Raw genomic sequence first — 21,103 nt, 5'->3', positions numbered from 1 at the left:
CCACTTTTTACTGGTAACAAGACATTTGGCATTATCAGAAACCACAAATATTCCCCCGTTGCATTATTATACATTATATTCAACATTATATATAGTAGTTTAATGAGGTACTGACACTAAAACTCTGAAAACTTTCTCACAGTAATTTTTATTTTGGGTGAACGATCCATGATGCATATTGTTGCGTTTTTGTATGTGATATATTGTTACACCCCTATCAATGAAACATTTTATTGTTACTGTTCAGCCTAGGGGTTGGCGATAAACCAATAAAAAAGAGATTTGGGATTTTCTCTGTTCTGCCGCCATGAAAGCTCATCATTGCAATGTATTTTTAAGCCTTGCCAAGTTATTTTAAACTGTTCAAGCTTAATAAGAGAACTAATTTCGATATTTGCGACAGTTTGAGACTGTTTCCGATGCAAACGCGCACACGTAATGTCATTATCGTAAAATTACTTGTACTGTGATTGATATAAGATTCTGGTCATCGCCCACCCCTAAATCAACCAACTTTTCTGTCATTAGTTATTAAACCAATAGTGCCATTTTTAGATTTAGGAAAAGCAGTAAAAGTAAACATTTCATAAAAATTATATTTTTGTCAACTTTGCAGGATGCAAAAAGAATTCCGTCTACGGTTTCATCACCTCTGTCAGCTGTAAGTACCATATCATTGTAGTTCACGTTACAACTCTTTAAAATTCACTGAGTTTTCAGTCCATACAGACATTGCTTGTTTTATCTTTTCAGTCCTTGAATCACACAGACCTTGACATTTCAAATTACCAGGCAAAAAGGAAAAGGGTAAGTCTTGTGCATTAATAAACACATATTCTGCTGAGTGTCAGATAAAAGGAAAAGAAAGATATCCATACATAGTTTTGAGCAAATTACCGCATCTTATAAAATTGGCAACTTTCACTTTGCTTTTGCTGCTTGTCTTTAACTGTTAACAACTGTGGCAGCTGGCTACTAATCCCAAACAATGTGCCTATTCACCCGGCCCCAGAAACCTAAAGCCTGTAATAACCATTTGTGGCGGATGTCCATAGTCCAAAATATCCAGGGCTTTGAGTGTGTTTTGTTGTTAAAGTGAGCACACTACACTTGATGAATCATAGCAGAGGGCTTCGTGCATTTACTGTCCATGAGCATGCAATGTTGAATGCTTGATCAGTAATTACAAATAGTCAATTAAGCCACTTAACTACTTTTATATCGCTCCAACAAATGATTAGCCTGATATATTTTGCGCAGTGGTGTAGAGAGCTGTTGCATGCTGTATTTTAATATTCAGCTGTATTTTAATATTCAACTATATTATTGATCTGCCTGAATTGACACCATTATATGAGAACTGAACTGAGCTGGACAATGACGGCTATATACAGTACCAGTCAAAAGTTTGGAAACAGTACTATTTTTAATGTTTTTGAAAGAAGTCTCTTATGCTCATCAAGCCTGCAGTAAAAAAAAACAAAAAAAACCCCAGTAATATTATGAAATATTATTACAATTTAAAATAATGGTTCTCTTTTTTTAATATACTTTAAAATGTAATTTATTTTTGTGATGCAAAGCTGAATTTTCATCAGCAAGTACTCCAGTCTTTGGTGTCTTATGATCCTTCTAATATGATAATTTTAACATTAATTTCATCATTAATGTATATAATAATGACATTAATTTCATCATTTATTATCAATGATGGAAACAGTTGTGCTGTTTAATATATTTTTTTGGAATACTTTTTTCAGGATTCATTGAGTAAAACGTTAACAGCATTTATTCATAAAAACAGCATTTATTCAAAATAAAAACATTTCTAACAATATAAATCGTTACCATCACCTTTTATCAATTTAACGCATCCTTGTTGAATTAAAGTACTAATTTCTTAAAAAAAAAATAGTTATTGTTCCCAAACTTTTGAACGGTAGTGTATATTGTTACAAAAGATTTCTATTCTAAATAAATACAGTTCTTTTTAACTTTTTATTCATCAAATAATCCTGAAAAAAGGTTATAAAAAAAATATTAAGCAGCACAACTGTTTCCAACATTGATCATAAATCAGCATATTAGAATGATTTCTGAAGGATCATAAGACACCAAAGACTGGAGTACTTGCTGATGAAAATTCAGCTTTGCATCACAAAAATAAATTGCATTTTAAAGTATATTAAAAAAGAGAACCATTATTTTAAATTGTAGTAATATTTCATAATATTACTGTTTTTTTTTTGTTTTTTTTTACTGCAGGCTTGATGAGCATAAGAGACTTCTTTCAAAAACATTAAAAATAGTACTGTTTCCAAACTTTTGACTGGTACTGTATATAAATTAACTAAATTAATAACTTTTTTTAACAACAAAAATGAACAATCACTGAACTTTCTTAAGATGGACTATGACGTTTCTAGATCTGCTGTACAGCAGAAACGAACATTATTTTCCTGTTATCTCTGTAAAGCTGCTTTGAAACGATCTGTATTGTAAAAAGCGCTGTATAAATAAAGGTGACTTTTTTTGTAATGTTTGGTCGACCCACAGCTGGAGCCGTCGGTCCCTCCTGTGCAGAAGCTGGTTGTTCCTGCAGCTGCTGCGGTGTCTGGTAACCGGTCGATGTCCTTCAGACCGTCGCTCACCCCAGGTGGAGGGAGCAGAGCGGTGGACAAAAACAACAGGGAGACTGTGAGTTCAATATTTAACGCAAAGATTTCAACAACTTCCTTTGTTTCACAGAGGGAGATATTTAAAGGAGTCATAACCTAGTATTACCTTGGATACCCACGCTCTATTATAGTCTTTCAGGCCCTTCTAAAAAAGAAAAGTGGAAAAAAAGTGGGAAAAAAATAAACACAGAGCTCCTCTGACCCTTATTTCTGAAGGCATTATTGTCTCGCGAGATCTGATGCGATATTTTTGTCGTGGACGGTCATTGTAATAATGCAAATGAGGGGCATGTTGATTGGTGGCAGGAAGGAGGGGGGTTGACACCGCAGGTAACGCTTCAGCATATCATTCCAAAATGACATCATGGCGCAAGTTGTGAACGTTTCTGCATCTTTCACGGTCGAGTGCGTACTTCGAATCGGAATTCAGTAATGGCGGCGCTCGACTGAATATGAGGGGGAGAGGGGCAGGGCGGGCTTCCTACAGCATAGGTCTGCGGTGTCCATATATGGTATATCCTGAAATTAACATCTCGTATTTGAGTGCGCGTGCACGTGGGCTGGTTGACGAACCCAGGGGTAAACAAACGCTTCACTTTTAAATATCGGCTTCCTGGCCAGTGTATAATCGTTAGGCAATCATAACATACATTTTTTTCTCGTGGAAAAGTGAAAATTACAGGTCATGACTCCTTTAAAGTAAATTACAATTCAGATAATTAAAGGAACACTCCACCGTTTTTTGAAATAGGGCTTATTCACCTTCTTTCCTACATTTAGATAGGTGGGCAAATGCATTTTTGTCTCAGTGCATGCATTGTTTTAGTTTGACAGGGTCGGCGCTAGCTTAGCTTAGCATAATGAATGGAATCCTTTGTTGCCAGCTAGCATGTCCTGAGTAAAAGTGATATAAAAAATAAAAACCCCCCACCTAATTACTTCTTGTGGCCTGCGTATTCACAACAAGTACAAATAGTGATGCAGATTAACACTAGGCGATTTCCTAGGCAGATATTGACTTGGGAATATATAAGGGGGAAGCATAGGCGAAGCACTGCTACTTGGGCGCAGAGATATCACGCCCAAGTAGCAGTGCTTCGCCTGTGCTTCCCCCTAATATAGTCCTTAATATATAAGTCAAAATCTGCCTAGGAAGTCGCCTAGTGTTAATCTGCATCGCTATTTGTACTCGTTGTGAATACGCAGGCCACAAGAAGTAATTAGGTGTTTTTTATTTCTTTTTTATATCACTTTTACTCAGGACATGCTAGCTGGCAACTAAGGATTCCATTCATTATGCTAAGCTAAGCTAGCGCCGACCCTGTCAAACTAAAACAATGCATGCACGGAGACAAAAATGCATTTGCCCACCTATCTAAATGTAGGAAAGAAGGTGAATAAGCCCTATTTCAAAAAACGGTGGAGTGTTCCTTTAAGCATGCTTTTAACTTATATTTCAAACTTCAAAATACAAATAAAAAATACACTTAATGTTTGTTTTTTATGAAAGAGATTAATACTTTTATTCAGCAAGGATGCATTAAAATTGAAAGTAAAGACATTTTATATTACAGAAGGTTTATATTTCACATAAATGCGGTTCTTTTTCTAAACTTTTTTTTTTTCTAGAACGTTCTATTCATCAAATTTTCTCAAAATTAAGCATCACAACAGTTTTGCACTGTGATGTTTCTTGAGCAGAAAATCAGCATGTTAGAATGATTTCTGAAGGATCATGGGACACTGAATTTTTAGCATTATTACTTCAGTCTTCAGTTTTAACATCACAGGAATAAGTCACATTTTATTATAAGTTTATTTTATTTAATAACATTTTTTTATTTTACATTAACTACTACTAATATTATGTACAAATATTACTAATTTTTTTTTTTTTACGGTTTTGTTCAAATAAATGCAGCCTTGGTGAGCATAAAGAGACTTTCAAATGTGTATATAAGGCCGGAACTATCTTAAAGGTCCCGTTCTTCGTGATCCCATGTTTCAAACTTTAGTTAGTGTGTAATGTTGCTGTTAGAGCATAAATAATATCTGTAAAATTATAAAGCTCAGTTCAATGCCAAGCGAGATATTTTATTTAACAGAAGTCGCCTACATCGAACGGCCCGTTTGGACTACATCCCTCTACTTCCTTCTTTAATGACGTCACTAGAACCGTTTTTGACTAACCTCCGCCCACAGGAATGCTCCCTCAACTCTACCGAAATTCGTTTATGTACTTGCGCACTTCTTATAACTACTCAGCTCTTACAGTGATTTTCTGAAGTAAAACTGACGCTTCATCTTTTGTGTGATGTACAATAAACTTTATTAAACTCATCAATATATGTTTGATCATCATTCGGACCTGGTCCGAAACAGCAGACTTGTAGGCTATTAATAAATAATGGATACATACAAGCAGATGACAAATACGTTATAATAACCGTAATTAAACTACTAAACTATACCTGTTCCATCTCTATACAGCACTCTGACTCTGTAGGCATTATTGTCTGACTCGAAATGAACACCGTTACTGAGAGTTTCTGATATTATCATCATTCCGTGAGATGAAATTGTCCTGACAGACTGAGCGCGAGCTCATGAAGCTCCGCCCCCTGGGTCGTCCAGCAGCAGCTTATTTGCATTTAAAGGGCACACACTAAAACAGCGCGTTTTTCTGTGCCCCAAAAAATGACAATTTAAACATGCTGTAAAAATTGATCTGTTGGGTATTTTGAGCTGAAACTTCACATACACACTCTGGGGACATCAGAGACTTATTTTACATCTTGTGAAAAGGGGCATAATACGGGACCTTTAATAAAAGAGTCTTTATGAAAAGTACCTCCAAGCACTGTAATTAAGGGATAATGTTTTGATTCTTTGTTTCCTTTCTTAGCCGGTAAGACAATCCCCTCCAATCTCAGATCCCTCCCAGGCTCCATCTACCAGGTAAGAGCAGATGGTCTATGGTAATTTTACATCACGCCTGTTTCACACTGAACACATAAGCAGCGCAGAAGCTGTTTGCTAGCAGAGCGGGAGCAGCACACGGCCTTTGTGCTTTCACACTGGCAGCATTTGTTGTGTACTGCAAAAACAGACTAGTATCGTCCATTGCGTCACCTTTTTCAGGCGTACTTCTCTGACCATTGCCTGCCCCATGCTTTGATTTATCATGTGTGGAATTCTCTGTGATGTGACAGTGTTCCTCTTGCACACATACTAAATAAAATATATTAGTGTTGGGCAATGATTAATCGCATCCAAAAAAAAAAATTGTGTTTACATAATATATGTGTGTGTACTGTGTATAATTATTTTGTATGTACGCATGCATGTATATATTTTGGATGCGATTAATCGTTGCCCAGCATATATATGTGTGTGTGTGTGTGTATATATAGATAGATAGATAGATAGATAGATAGATAGATAGATAGATAGATAGATAGAGATATAGATATATAGTGTGTGTGTGTATGTATATGTGTGTAAAAATGTGCTTCTTACATGTCCAGTGTGAAACGGGCGCTAGAATTCTCTTCTCTTTTTGGATAGACCGTGAGCTGTTAGTGTCTTCTCTTGCATATATACTCAATCCATCCATTCCTTTGTCTCCAGTACAAGCAGTATGTCCTACCCGTTGTCCAGCACCCCAGCGCCCAGCAGCGCTGCTTCAGGAGGGGGCAAAATGAAGCGGGAAAGAGCGATTAGACCTTCATCCAAACGGCCTGATGAGGAGGTCAGATGTTCTGCTGGTTATATGCTTTGTTATACCATTGATTTTGGAATGGTTTGATGCTCATGTAGACTGTTTTACTTTCAGCTTGCTGAGGACCCAGACCTGCCGCCTGCTTCTCTTCCCAGCAATTTCACTTTGCCCACATTTAATTTCTCCTCTCCTCCCCCTTCCTCCTCGTTCACCTCCGGCACAACACCACTTGCAACCGTCTCTGAGGAACCGCCAGCAAATAAGGTATTACTTTACCTCTGACCCCTTTTCTCTGACATAGTCTTGGCTCAGTAAACTGAAAGGTGCTCATTGCTGTTATGTTGGACAAATATTGTCGACAAGTATCTGTAACCCTTTTTTTTTTAAATCAGGAGCCAGTGGCACCATCCACACCACCATCTGTCCCATTCACATTCTCCTCACCTATCGTAAAGGCAACAGCAGCCAGTCCTCCAACTTTCTCTCCATCAGTAGGTTTCCTTTATTCTTTTACACTGTTTCATGCAAAAACAAGCATCTGTAATGATAATTAGGGATGCACCGATACCATTTTTTCAGATCCGATGCCAAAAATCGGATATCAGCAAAAAAAAGAAATTAATCAATGTAAAATTTCTGTACGTCTGTGTGTTGAACTTATAATTACTCTTTTGTGTGTTAACCTGTTAAGCTGCAACCCCACTTTTGAAAAATCCCAAGAAATGACATACCCAAACTGAAACAGATACAGTTCATGAACCCTTTGTACTAAAAGCACAAGTATGATCTCATTTGAAAGCTGACACCTGGCAGTTTATTGTAAATGTAGAATTAATTATTGTCATAATGACAAAAATTGTTATAAATAGCTTCAAAGTTTTGTAAAGTTATTAGAAATTATTTTTTATGAAACATCCTCATGAAAAAAAATTTGAAGTTGGCACTGGAGCAATCTAGAAATGCACTACAGCTAATGCCACATGTCTAAACATTTTATGTTTAAAATCTTAAGATAATAAGTCCAAAACTCTGTATTTAGTGAAATGTTTTTCAAGACCATGTCATGTGACTTTATTTTGATTTGACGCTAAAATGCTACTGATGTTTATTGTCATCTTCTAACCATCTATCCAGTATATTGTCTTTATTGTTTTGTGGTGCAAACGAGCCCCATTCAGTCTCAGTCTCCCCCTGCACACATTCACACCTCTCCAGCCCGGTTATGGCTCTAAATATGCATTTCTTTTGTCTGCATTATAGTTACTAACGACTGGCTATTCACAGGCTATTCATATGGTTTCAGTCACTAATTTATTTTCTTAAAGTTCACCCTTACATTTTAAACTGTATCAAATGCATTTCTTGAATAAAGAAACATTTCAGTAAGCATTCAAAAAATAATAAAAATATAACTTCTAGGTGGCAGGTGCACCTAGGGCTAGCTAGCATGTTAGCTTAGCACACCATCAATACACAACAATTTATGAGATTAAAACCATGTTTGTGCTTATAAACTTACTTTATAAAGCAAATCGAGTATTTTAAATAATTTTTTGTGATCTAATTTGGCTTCAGATAAAAAATCAGACAGAAAATATACTATTGGATAGTGTTCTGCACAACGATTCTATATAGATTAGCATTACATTATAAATATAATCTATTATTATGGAAATACCTGGCATGGATTGAAAAACACAGGTAACTCAAATATCATAGCAAACATGTTTATTGTCTTCAAAACTGCATGTTACAGCCATAGTTACAGCGCGATCTTTTGTTAGCTTTGTGTGTGTTCGAGGCTTCCTGGATTGTCACATGATTATGGCACTTCTTCATGTTCTAATACTGTGCACAGGGCGGCGAGGGCGCCCTCAGGCTATTGGTATGAATTGAAAACACAGTATCAGAGTTATGCAAACGCTCATAATGATTACATCGACGCATTTGGGTATAAATTCAATAAATATTATTCCTGTCTATAGAAATCTGATGTAAACCTATGAGAATATATCAATATTTCTCCAAATCTGCACATTTTTGAGCTAAAGCCCTGAGGCACGTTGTTTTGTGTATCGCTGTCATGACGACGGCACGGGAGTTTTTTATGAATGAAAGCGGCTGACGCGCATAATTCATATCAAAGGTATCGACTAATTTTTTCATTTCATAACTCCTGACACAAATTAAGAAATAACTGTCGCTATAAGTTTCTCAGAATACAATAGTGGTCAAATTCTGAAACTTGAGTCTTATATCTTTTTAATGATGTATAGTTTGTCAAGGTATAACATTAAATCTGATAGTAACTTTGAACTATATATAAATAAAACCGCTTCAGTGCGCCGACGCACTGGCAACGGTTAACAGGTTAAACCTCATTATAAAGAAAAACAACAAATGAAAAAATTGCGATCATAATCTATGACAAAATACTATTATAAACTAGATTAGTGGAAAATTCAGCAGCAAAAGTTACTCTAGAAAAAAAGATTTGTTTTAAATTAAACATTTAGTGAGAATTTTTTTGTGGAGATGGAGAACAAATAAAAGTGAATAAGTGTAGCACTAAATCTGTTAAAATGTTACACATTTCTCTGTATTGTTGTAAAATACTTTCATGAAAAACAAGTAAATATTTATATATTAGGGGTGGAACGGTACACATAAGTCACGGTTCAGTTCAGACATCACTGTTCGGTACAAATTCGGGAAAAGCAAAACAAAAATGCAGAAGGCTTGTACATGTCTCAGGCTGTACCACCAAAGGAAAATACATTACTTAAACCTTGTATTTTTTAAATAATTTTTATTAATAAAGTAAAGGCATAGAACCAGTTTATTTGTAGTGCACTGACAATAGTTTTATATAATTAGTTTATTAATTAAATTAATAAAAAGACAAAAATACTGTGAGATATGTTTGGTAATTGTACCTGAATGAATTGAAAATTAATTTGCTACATTTCAGATTAATATATTTGTTTTCCTTAATTTTAATTAACAGTAACTTAACCTGTTAACCGTTGCCAGTGCGTCGGCGCACTGAAGCGGTTTTATTTATATATAGTTCAAAGTTACTATCAGATTTAATGTTATACCTTGACAAACTATACATCATTAAAAAGATATAAGACTCAAGTTTCAGAATTTGACCACTATTGTATTCTGAGAAACTTATAGCGACAGTTATTTCTTAATTTGTGTCAGGAGTTATGAAATGAAAAAATTAGTCGATACCTTTAATATGAATTATGCGCGTCAGCCGCTTTCATTCATAAAAAAACTCCCGTGCCGTCGTCATGACAGCGATACACAAAACAACGTGCCTCAGGGCTTTAGCTCAAAAATGTGCAGATTTGGAGAAATATTGATATATTCTCATAGGTTTACATCAGATTTCTATAGACAGGAATAATATTTATTGAATTTATACCCAAATGCGTCGATGTAATCATTATGAGCGTTTGCATAACTCTGATACTGTGTTTTCAATTCATACCAATAGCCTGAGGGCGCCCTCGCCGCCCTGTGCACAGTATTAGAACATGAAGAAGTGCCATAATCATGTGACAATCCAGGAAGCCTCGAACACACACAAAGCTAACAAAAGATCGCCAGAGCCCGTCTACATTCTCTGAGATCGCGCTGTAACTATGGCTGTAACATGCAGTTTTGAAGACAATAAACATGTTTGCTATGATATTTGAGTTACCTGTGTTTTTCAATCCATGCCAGGTATTTCCATAATAATAGATTATATTTATAATGTAATGCTAATCTATATAGAATCGTTGTGCAGAACACTATTCAATAGTATATTTTCTGTCTTATTTTTTATCTGAAGCCAAATTAGATCACAAAAAATTATTTAAAATACTCGATTTGCTTTATAAAGTAAGTTTATAAGCACAAACATGGTTTTAATCTCATAAATTGTCGTGTATTGATGGTGTGCTAAGCTAACATGCTAGCTAGCCCTAGGTGCACCTGCCACCTAGAAGTTATATTTTTATTATTTTTTGAATGCTTACTGAAATGTTTCTTTATTCAAGAAATGCATTTGATACAGTTTAAAATGTAAGGGTGAACTTTAAGAAAAGAAATTAGTGACTGAAACCATATGAATAGCCTGTGAATAGCCAGTCGTTAGTAACTATAATGCAGACAAAAGAAATGCATATTTAGAGCCATAACCGGGCTGGAGAGGTGTGAATGTGTGCAGGGGGAGACTGAGACTGAATGGGGCTCGTTTGCACCACAAAACAATAAAGACAATATACTGGATAGATGGTTAGAAGATGACAATAAACATCAGTAGCATTTTAGCGTCAAATCAAAATAAAGTCACATGACATGGTCTTGAAAAACATTTCACTAAATACAGAGTTTTGGACTTATTATCTTAAGATTTTAAACATAAAATGTTTAGACATGTGGCATTAGCTGTAGTGCATTTCTAGATTGCTCCAGTGCCAACTTCAATTTTTTTTTCATGAGGATGTTTCATAAAAAATAATTTCTAATAACTTTACAAAACTTTGAAGCTATTTATAACAATTTTTGTCATTATGACAATAATTAATTCTACATTTACAATAAACTGCCAGGTGTCAGCTTTCAAATGAGATCATACTTGTGCTTTTAGTACAAAGGGTTCATGAACTGTATCTGTTTCAGTTTGGGTATGTCATTTCTTGGGATTTTTCAAAAGTGGGGTTGCAGCTTAACAGGTTAAAGGAGAACTCCGGTCAATTTTAACATTAAGCTAAATTTTTGTAAATTTGGAGTGCTGTCAATACAGAGAACAACGACAAAAATCGGTGTTGCCTACACCGTTATCCTCTTTTTAAAATTTGCACCCTGTTGTCAGTTTAGTTACCTATGATCACGCGCGTGAACTCGACAATCGATTACTATGGACCTCGACCGAAAACAGGATGTAAATACAGGCATGTGTGCTGGCTGAAATAACATCATTTTTATCCATATCTTTCACATCTACTGCAGTCAGATTCACCCGTGTTCACTCTGAAGGAATCACTCACATTGGCTGGGCACTTGTAATGACACATCAAGGATGTTAAGAGGCTAAAAGCAGGTTTAAAACTTGCCCCATTGAAGTCAACAGGGTGCAAATTTTAAAAAGAGGATAACATGGTGTAGGCTACACCGATTTTTGTCGTTGTTCTCTGTATTGACAGCACTCCAAATTTACAAAAAAATGAGCTCAATGTTAAAATTGACCGGAGTTCTCCTTTAAACACTTTGCAGTTTGAATGATGTCCTGTATAAACAAAATGACGGAGTATGTTTTTATGTTTCCACTGTTCGATCGCGCCCGCGCCCCACACACACACAAATATAAGTAAACACTTTGTGACTTTTCAATCCTCTCTCTCTCTCTCTCTCTCTCTCTCTCTCTCTCTCTCTCTCTCTCGTATCTAACAGTAGTTCCGCATTACATTAATTAATTTGCACGCAAGTTTTATTTATTTTTATACCGTGTATTCTCCGTGTAAATTTAAGCACCGAACTGTGACGCCCGTACCGTTTCGGTTCAATAAGAATACATGTACCGTTCCACCCCTATTATATATAATATGTACTATAAAATTACAGATTAATGCAAAACAAGCATCTGTAATGATGATGATGATTCTTCCCTGCAGGCTGGATTCACCTTCAGTGCACCTACTTTGAAAACAGGCCCTTCTTACTCCAATGGGAAAATTGTTCCAACAGTAGCACCAGGTAAGCCTTGTTTTGCAAAGCACATGTGCTTTCATTTGAAGTCAGGTTTTGGTGGTGTTGATGTTTCTTCCCTGCATGTTTCGCAGTCAAATCAGTGGCCAGTGAGGAAAAAGAGTTTGAAGGACCCTTCAAACCTGCAAAGGTCTTAAAACAGGGCAGTGTATTGGATATACTTAAGGGACCTGGTATGATATGCTTTTAAGTAAAGGTTTTTAATGGCATGTTGCTGTTTGTGTATTTAATTACCCTTTTCTTTTTTCCAGGGTTTGCATCCCCCTCTCAGAACTCTGCTGATAAACCTTCATTATCATCTGCTACTTTTTCTGGTTTTGGTGACAAGTTTAGGCCACCTGCAGGTTCATGGAGCTGTGACTCTTGCCTATTGCAAAACAAGTCCTCGGACAAAAAGTGTGTTGCTTGTTTTGCGCCACAACCCAACACAGACTCTGCCTCTAAATCGGACAGTAAACCCGCAGAAGCTCCTGCAAGCATTAGTTCTCTCTTTGCTCCTCCAGCTGGTAGCTGGGAATGTGACACATGTTTGGTCAGTAACAAACCGGAAGTAATTAAATGTGTAGCTTGTGACACGGCCAAACCCGGGACTGGAGTGAAATCCAGACTGACTCTACCGGCTCTTTCTGAGACCTCATCCACTCTCTCTACGACCACAACGACTGCCGCTTCATCTACAGCAACTGGACTGTTAGGATTTGGGGACAAGTTTAAGAAGCCAGAGGGGGCTTGGGATTGTGACGTGTGCCTGGTTCAGAACAAGGCACAGGATGTCAAATGCGTATCCTGTCTGAGCTCTAAACCAGGTAAAGTTTTGCTAAGATTTAAAACATTTTAATACCCCAAAAAAAAAAAAGATGGACAGCCCCTTTAATGCCAATGAAATCTGGTAGAAAATAGTTTCTTTTAAAATTTGGTCTGAAAAATAGCGTTGGGAATCGAATACATGAGGTCAGGAATCGGATAATTGTTATTAAATAAAAATTGATTCCTCTTATCGATTCCTTTGAGCATTTCAACATAACTTTAAACCATTCAAGTGTGAGACAGCTCGCGTGTGTATCAGTATATTGGATCCGTGCGGCTCTTAAAGTGACAGCAGCCTAATATTCCTGCTGCCGTCTCTATAATAACACTAATCAAACAGAGAAAAATCACTCGTTCTTGACTGAATAACTTTTGTAACTATATTTGTAATGTATATTTTGTCTATAAAATGCGGTGTTATTTTAAATTTGGTTAGTTTCTGTTCCTAAATACCTGAATCTTAAAGCAGTTCATTTCAATCGTGTCTTTGCTCAGTTGTATCTATTTTTTTGTTCTTTTTTAATTAGTGTTTACTTGTCTTTAATTAGGCTAGTTGTTTTTCTATGGTGTTTTTAAACCACAGGCAAACGTTCCTTGTGTAAGTGTTCTTTAGCCTGTTGATTTTTGTTCATGATATTCAGCTACAATTAAATGTTTTGCTATAAGACTAAATGTGAATATCTAAGGTTGTTTTTCTTTCTTTTTTTTTCTTTCTTTTTTCTTATTGGAATCGAAATTAGGAATCAAAATTCAAACGACACCCAACCCTACTGAAAAGCCATCTACAGCAACTGGACTGTTAGGATTTGGGGACAAGTTTAAGAAGCCAGAGGGGGCTTGGGATTGTGACGTGTGCCTGGTTCGGAACAAGGCACAGGATGTCAAATGCGTATCCTGTCTGAGCTCTAAACCAGGTAAAGTTTTACTAAGATTTAAAACATTTTTAATACCCCCCCCCCAAAAAAAAAGATGGATAGCCCCTTTAACGCCTATGAAATCTGGTAGAAAAGAGTTTCTCTTAAAAGAGTCCGAGTTCTTTTTGGTCTGAAATATAGGGTTGGGAATCGAAAATAGATTCCAATTCTGGAATCTAATACATGAGGTCAGGAATTGGATACTTGTTATAAAATAAATATTTAGATTCCTCTTATCGATTCCTTTGTGAGCATAATATAACTTTAAACCATTCAAGCATGAGACAACTCGCGTGTGTAACAGTATATTGGATCCGTGCGGCTCTTAAAGTGACAGCAGCCTAATATTCCTGCTGCCGTCTCTATAATAACACTAATCAAACAGAGAAAATTCACTCGTTCTTGACTTAATAACTTTTGTAACTAAATTTGTAATGTATATTTTATTTATAAAATGCGGTGTTATTTTATATTAATTAGTTTCTGTTCCTAAATACCTGCAAATCTTAAAACAATTTATCTTAGTTTATCTTAGAAATTTATCTTAGTTAGGCTAATTGTTTTTCTATGGTGTTTTTAAACCACAGGCAAACGTTCCTTGTGTAAGTGTTCTTTAGCCTGTTGATTTTTGTTCATGATATTCAGCTACAATTAAATGTTTTGTTATAAGACTAAATGTAAATGATATCCAAGTTTTGTTTTTTTTCTTCTTACTGGAATCGAAATTAGGAATCGATAAGCAGAATCGAAATCGTTAAAATTCAAACGATACCAAAGCCTAGCTTTCAATATCCGCCTAATCAAACTGATATTTGCGTCCCTGATGTCTTACTCTTCTTGGTGTTTTACAGGAGCTGTAGCCGCTGTGGTCTCGACTCCAGTCTCTGCACCTGCAACATCTGCTGCGTCTTTGTTGGGATTCGGGGACAAGTTCAAGAAACCTGAGGGGAGCTGGGAGTGTGAGGTGTGCTGTGTTCAAAATAAGGCAGTGGACCAGCAGTGTGTGGCCTGCCAGTCAGCAAAACCCGGAGCTAAAATAGAGTCCAAAGGTAAAGTGCCTTGCAATCATATTTCCAGGAGTCAGATTTTGCGACGCTACCGTTTTGTAGAAGCAGACTAATGACCAGAAATCTTGCTGTTTTTCAGGTTTTAGTTCATCTTTTGGCGTTCAGTCCAACAGTACAGACTCAAGTTCATCTGGTTTTAAGTTTGGTACCGGCTCTACGGACTCGACCTCTGCTGGATTAAAGTTCGGAGGCTCTTTCTCAGATTCTTCCACCGCGGGAGGATTTAAATTTGGAATCGGGACTTCCGACTCGACCTCAAAATCAGAGGGCTTCAAATTTGGAGGCTCGTTCTCGGATGCAGGTTCTGGTGGGGTCAAACTTGGTAGTGCCTCGTCAGAATCCACAGCGACAAAAGAGAGTTTAACAAGGGCCACAAGGGCCTTTGACTTTAGTGGATCCATGAATGATGACATAATCGAAGAAAAAACTAAATCTCAGGATTCTAGTACGGGATTTAAATTTGGTGGCGGAAGTGGAATCACTTTCAGCTCTCAAGCTTCTGGCTCTGAAAACTCTGCATTTTTATTTGGAGCTAAACCCAATGAGAAAGAAAGCTCAAATTCATCCTTTAGTTTCTCTGCGCCCCAGTCCAAGGCTGAGAAAGAAAATGCTCCTGCTTTCTCAGAAACCGCTTCAACCACCACAACGTCAACAACAACAACAGCAGTGAACGCCATCCCTGTTTTTGGCAAGTCTTTAGTAGCTGAATCTTCTGCCTCGAAGTTTGTGGAACAAGCATCGAAAGAGCAAACCCTGGTGACGCCTACCTTCACCTTTGGAAAACCAGAAGAGAAAAAGGACACCTCTGCACCCTCAAGTACGTTCTTGTTCGGTGCTTCCAAGGAAGCTGAGAAACCATCGGCAAACTTGGGCTTCTCTTTCAGCGAGCCAGACCCTCCAAAAGATTTCCCCAAGCCTACGCCGACACTTACGTTTGGGAAAACTGCCGAGTCAACAGAACCCCCAAAGCCGTCATTTGGTTTTGGACAGAGTATAACAGGTGAGTGAAACCGTATGGTCTTTTGATGCTCTATAAAGCTATAGAGCACTTCAGTGATGACGTATTTTTGTAGTGAATTCGCATCACCCTGGTTCTCTCGACAAAAACCCAATGGGATTTTTCCATTGGCTTTTGGTTTATTGCAGAAAATAAGTTCTGTGACTAACAAAAGTTTTTGTTCACTTAAACTTGGGATGCACCGATATGAACATTTTGGCTGATACCAATAACCGATAATTCTTTATATTTGAAAGTCGATTGGCAGATAAATCTGAATCCAAATTTTTATATAATTTTTGAGAGCCTGATTACAAAAACAAGTCTCACCATTAAAAGCCACGTCCCAAACACACAATTTTAATGTTCTCATTATAATTTCATGTAGCCGATATCCTTTTCAAAGTGATTCCAGTCATATTTCAAGCAATTCAAAACCATCATGTTGAACAGTTCACATCTGAAGTGTCTCAGCTGAAGGAAATAACCCATTATTAATCGGCTTTAATATATCGGCCAAGTTTTCTTATCAGGCCGATAATATAAAAAAAAAATTAACATATCGGCTGATATGGTAGCCGATATATCGTGCATCCCTACCAAAAAACCTTTGACTTTGAGACAATTGTAATAGAAGTGCTAAAATGCTTCTGTTCTCTGGGTTTTAGCCTGCAAAAATACATCATCCCTGCAGCACACTATACCTTATTCTTGTAGTACCACAATTTGACTCTCCAACTATGTGCTTTCCAGACACATCTGCTCCAACGCCCAATTTTGGCTTCATGGCCAACTCCTCGAGCACCCCAGCTTCATCCAGCTCCACCCCCAGCCTTTTCATCACTCCCACTACCTCTTCCCTGGCTCCCACCCCTGCTCCCTCAAGCACCTTTGTATTCGGCCAGAGTTCCTCCGCTGAACTTACCATGACAAAGACTTTCGTGTTCGGACAGCAGGACAGCCAGACACCGGCACCTGCGGCTCCTTCTGCTGCACCTGCACCAGCACAACCTTTCCAATTTGGCTCGGGCTCAAACTCATCTGGCCCTTCTTTCAATTTTGGTGCTGTTGCGTCCTCCACCCCAGCCTCTGCCGGTTAGTTTCCCTCCAACAATCCCATAGTGTGCTTCTTAGGGCTGTCGTGATAACCGCAATATTGTAATACCGCGATACTGACAAGCCGACCGCAAAGGAATGCAAGCAACCGTGATATTTGCGCATTCTTTTTTTTTTTTTTCATAAGGCTACGCCCTTCTTGTTTTGCTTTTCGTCAAGGCGTATTGATTGTTAAATAAGTTATAAATGCTAATAAGACTGTTTATCATGGTGATTTGTGCTCAACAAGCCTAAACCGGTTGGTTTGCCTCCAAAAATCCCACATTGTGCTTCTTAGGGCTGCCGCGATAACGCAATATTGTAATACCGCGATACTGACAAGCCAACAAACGTGATATTTGCCTGTTTTTTTTCTTTTCTTCATAAGGCTACGCCCTTATTTTGCACTTCGTGAAGGTGTATTAAATGTTAAATGAATTACAAATGATAATAAGACTGTTTAGCATGGTGATTTGTACAGAGGCTCTGTAGATTTGCACTTAACAAGCCTAAACAGACAGTGAATATGATCGACTGAGCGTGTGCGATTACCTGCGTCGGTCTTTGAGGTCAAGTCATGTATTCGTGAAAAGGTTGCCGTGTCCAAAGAAAGCGAAATCTTTGTTGTGAAAATATAAGCAGAAAGCCTCTCAAGTCAGATTTGATGATCGGAACTAACTTTTATACATATGTGACCCTGGACCACAAAACCAGTCACAAGGGTACATTTTCTGAAATTAAGATTATACATCATCTGAAAGCTGGATAAATAAGCTTTCCATTGATGTATAGTTTGTTAGGATAGAACAATATTTGGCGGAGATAAAATTTTTTGAAAATCTGGAATCTGAGGATGCAAAAAAATCTAAACATTGAGAAAATCGCCTTTGAAGTTTTTCATTTATGTTCGTGATTGTGCTGCATTCATTCACTTTTTTTTAAATATTATATATATTTTTAGGGTAGGAAATTTACAAAATATCTTCATAGAACATGATCTTTACTTAATATCCTAATGATTTTTGGCATAAAAGAAAAATCGATAATTTTGACCCATACAATGTATTGTTGGCTATTGCCACTAATAAACCCGTACGACTCGTGACTGGTGACGTGATCCAGGGTCTCGCATAACAATAGCCTAACGAGCTTAGGTTTCAGGTTTATGTTGTGTTATGTGGACCCTTATTCTGACATTGTTTACTTCACTTCCTTTTACTTTCAACGTTTAGTTTTGGTTTTATTGGTTACTTATGTCCTCGTTTTTATGCCTGCTGACCACAACGCAACACTTATAGAAATAAAAAAATAAAAAGGCGATAATGCTGTATATCACGACTCAAAATTACCGCAAGGGAAATTAGCCGCATTTCCATTACTCTTCAAACTGTGAAAATTGAAATTGCGAATTGAAAATACGCCCAATGGAAACACGTAAATTTCGCAAAAACACCCATTTATCGTTTAATAAAAGTTTTTCCGCTCGCATGAGGAGGTTTTTCAGGCAATTCGAAAAATAAATATTTCTCAAAACTGCAATGGAAACCGTTTTTGCGCATTTACAGGTCACCTGACGTAGATGACGCAGTGTGTTTTGGACAGAATACGAGACAGTTCTTTATTAAATTCATAAAAGACAACAGAATTACAGAAATACTGGATTCTAAACCTCAAAGAAATGCCACGATCAAGACCTCGAAGCAGAAATGAGGGAGAAATATGAGCCGCTCACAAGTATAATAAGGGTCGTTCCTTACCATTAATGCTTGGATAACACGCATACGTGTCCTTCGATTAATAATAATGGCCAGTGCAGTGGCTGGGATATACTTAAACCTGCCAACATCTGTCGCCATGATTTTTGGAATGACTTTTCGCGAGAGTTGACGTTTTAGTCGCATAACATCGGTTAATGGAAACACCGTCATTTTGCAATAGTTTTTTGTCGACATTTAGAAAAAAATTGCAACATTTTGCGCAAATCTGTAATGGAAACGCGCCTATTCTTTCACTGCGACAGCCCTAGTGCTTCTGCCCTTTGGTCGTCATCCTGTATAAATGTGTCTAACATCTAATTTCTCTTGCAGCTCCAGCTCCGTCCGCCAACCCTTCCCCGTTTGTCTTTAGTTCTGCCGCTCCTTCATCCGGCTTTGGCACTGGACAGGCCCCAATCTTCGGACAAAACGCGTCTCAACCCAGTGCTCCTGCGTTCGGGTCATCGGCACCTTCGTTCTCGGCCAGCGCTCCCCCAGCGTCTGCGTTTGGAGCCAAGTCCAGCTCTGCCCCTGTATTCGGTCAGCAAACCAATCCTACACCTACGTTTGGATCGACTGCTGCCTCCACGGGCCAAGGTCAGAGAAACGTGTTAACATCAGCATCTCATTTCATTCTAAACCAGTGTTTAACTTTTGTGAGTAACTTTGTAACCAACTAGTACCACCAAATGTCAGCCTTTGATAACGTTCACATTCATTGCATGGGTTGAAGAAAGCAGCATCGGAAATTATTTACAAGTTCAAATTAGGGGCTTTCGCACCAGAGGAGCCTTTTCAAAGTTCCTAAAACTATTGGTGGAAGTTCCCAGTTTTGGGCGTGTTCGCACCGCAGGAACTAGGAACAATTTTAGTTCTAGGAACTCTTTTTAGGAACTAATTGAGCTCATACTTTAGAGTCGGAAACCAGCACTATAGACCTTAGGCGCCAGAGAAAGAAGTGTGCATATTGTCTTTAGAATATTGTCTTTGAACTTCCGTTTTTGCGGTCGCTCTGCATATTTCTATGGCATAGCTGTCAAAGAGTAATTCGCTTTTGAAGTGGATTTACTTATGGCAGAGTTAACAAAAGTTATCATGAGTGATAAACTCATGTTTAAAGTAGATGTCTTAACAAATATCAGTAGACCGGGAAGATTTTAAAACGAGCCGTTCATTCATAAATGCGTAAGATCACAGTGAAAATACAGACCAGAAGACAAAAGACAACGAGCGCAGCGCTGAAAAGGGGCGGGGCTACATAAGGTCTATAGGAACTACCAGTGACGTTAGTGTTCACTGATTGGCCGAACGCACTCAACACCAGCACCCGCCGTGAAAAAAAGCTGTGTAAACACAGATTAAAGCCTATATATTTACTCCACGAACTAACTCTACGAACATGGACAACAGTGATAGATGAGCCTCTCAACCTTTACGCTGAGGAGGAAATCCAACACAACTTTGAGCGAAACATGATTATGTATTTCTGCTCAGCAACACTGGACATCAACCACACGGCACATGCTAATAACTTTTCATATACGGTCTGCTTTCTATGTATGACAGTTCTATCTAATAACGTTTTAGACAGATCGCAAACTAATGAACACAGAGAACGCGAGCTCAGTCGTTCTCAGCGCCGTCAAAATAAAAGTCCCAACAACAAGCGCGGCTCACGTCACTTCAGAGCTCCTAATGGCGGTGCGAAATCTGCGAATGCAACCAGGAAAATGTTCCTTAGGGAACCATTTTTTTCCGGGGGAACCACCCTGGTGGCGAGTTCTTACAACTACCCGGTGTGAAAGCCCCTATTTTTTTGATGACATAATCAAAAAATAAGTCATGCCATCTAGTAACGCCTGCCTGTAACCTAGTTATTTGTATGCATCTCTCTAACGGTTACTCCATGTGTTGTGTTTGAAGGAGGGTTCCAGTTCGGCAGCACTGGTGGGTTTGGAGCATCGGGGAGCAACAGTAATGTGTTTGCCTTCGGGGGGGCAGCAGCTCCAGCCACTCCTGCTGCCAGTCCAGCGATGCCTGCGCTAAACCCCTCCGGCGGAGGCTTCGGCTTCAGCCAGACCCCGGCTTTCAACATCGGGTAAGAAGATGAAAAATTGTGCTCTAACACTGTTATATCATATTGCATTTCATATTATGTGAAGGCTACAACTAATTATACATTTATTTTTTCTTAGTCAATCTATTGATTCTTTTGGCCCGACAGTGGAAACACGGCTAAATAGTCTATAAAGTATATATAAATAATCTAATTAGTCAGTTATTTCTTTGGTTAGCTTAACAGTA

At 37.8% G+C, this 21,103-nt stretch overlaps 1 protein-coding gene across 5 annotated transcripts in view; it reads left to right on the top strand.

The window, feature by feature from the left end:
- nup153 (nucleoporin 153) overlaps positions 1-21,103 on the top strand; it is a 35,304-nt gene that overhangs the window by 12,102 nt on the left and 2,099 nt on the right. For 2 of the 5 annotated variants that reach the window (XM_084130090.1, XM_084130091.1), the window contains exons 7-22: positions 617-661; positions 754-807; positions 2,557-2,697; positions 5,584-5,636; positions 6,309-6,429; positions 6,514-6,663; positions 6,792-6,890; positions 12,072-12,153; positions 12,240-12,338; positions 12,417-12,971; positions 13,713-13,886; positions 14,738-14,935; positions 15,033-15,953; positions 16,704-17,045; positions 19,133-19,396; positions 20,723-20,897. In XM_084130090.1, coding sequence (XP_083986216.1) covers positions 617-661; positions 754-807; positions 2,557-2,697; positions 5,584-5,636; positions 6,309-6,429; positions 6,514-6,663; positions 6,792-6,890; positions 12,072-12,153; positions 12,240-12,338; positions 12,417-12,971; positions 13,713-13,886; positions 14,738-14,935; positions 15,033-15,953; positions 16,704-17,045; positions 19,133-19,396; positions 20,723-20,897 — 3,473 coding nt within the window. The remainder of the gene's footprint in view (positions 1-616; positions 662-753; positions 808-2,556; positions 2,698-5,583; positions 5,637-6,308; positions 6,430-6,513; positions 6,664-6,791; positions 6,891-12,071; positions 12,154-12,239; positions 12,339-12,416; positions 12,972-13,712; positions 13,887-14,737; positions 14,936-15,032; positions 15,954-16,703; positions 17,046-19,132; positions 19,397-20,722; positions 20,898-21,103) is intronic. The other 3 variants (XM_084130093.1, XM_084130092.1, XM_084130094.1) reach the window with 3 other exon arrangements.

Source organism: Abramis brama (assembly GCF_963993115.1).
Source record: "Abramis brama genome assembly, chromosome: 12".
Taxonomy (NCBI): Eukaryota; Metazoa; Chordata; class Actinopteri; order Cypriniformes; family Leuciscidae; genus Abramis; species Abramis brama.
The sequence above is the reverse complement of the archived record's forward strand: the minus strand, read 5'-3'. Positions and strand labels throughout refer to the sequence as shown.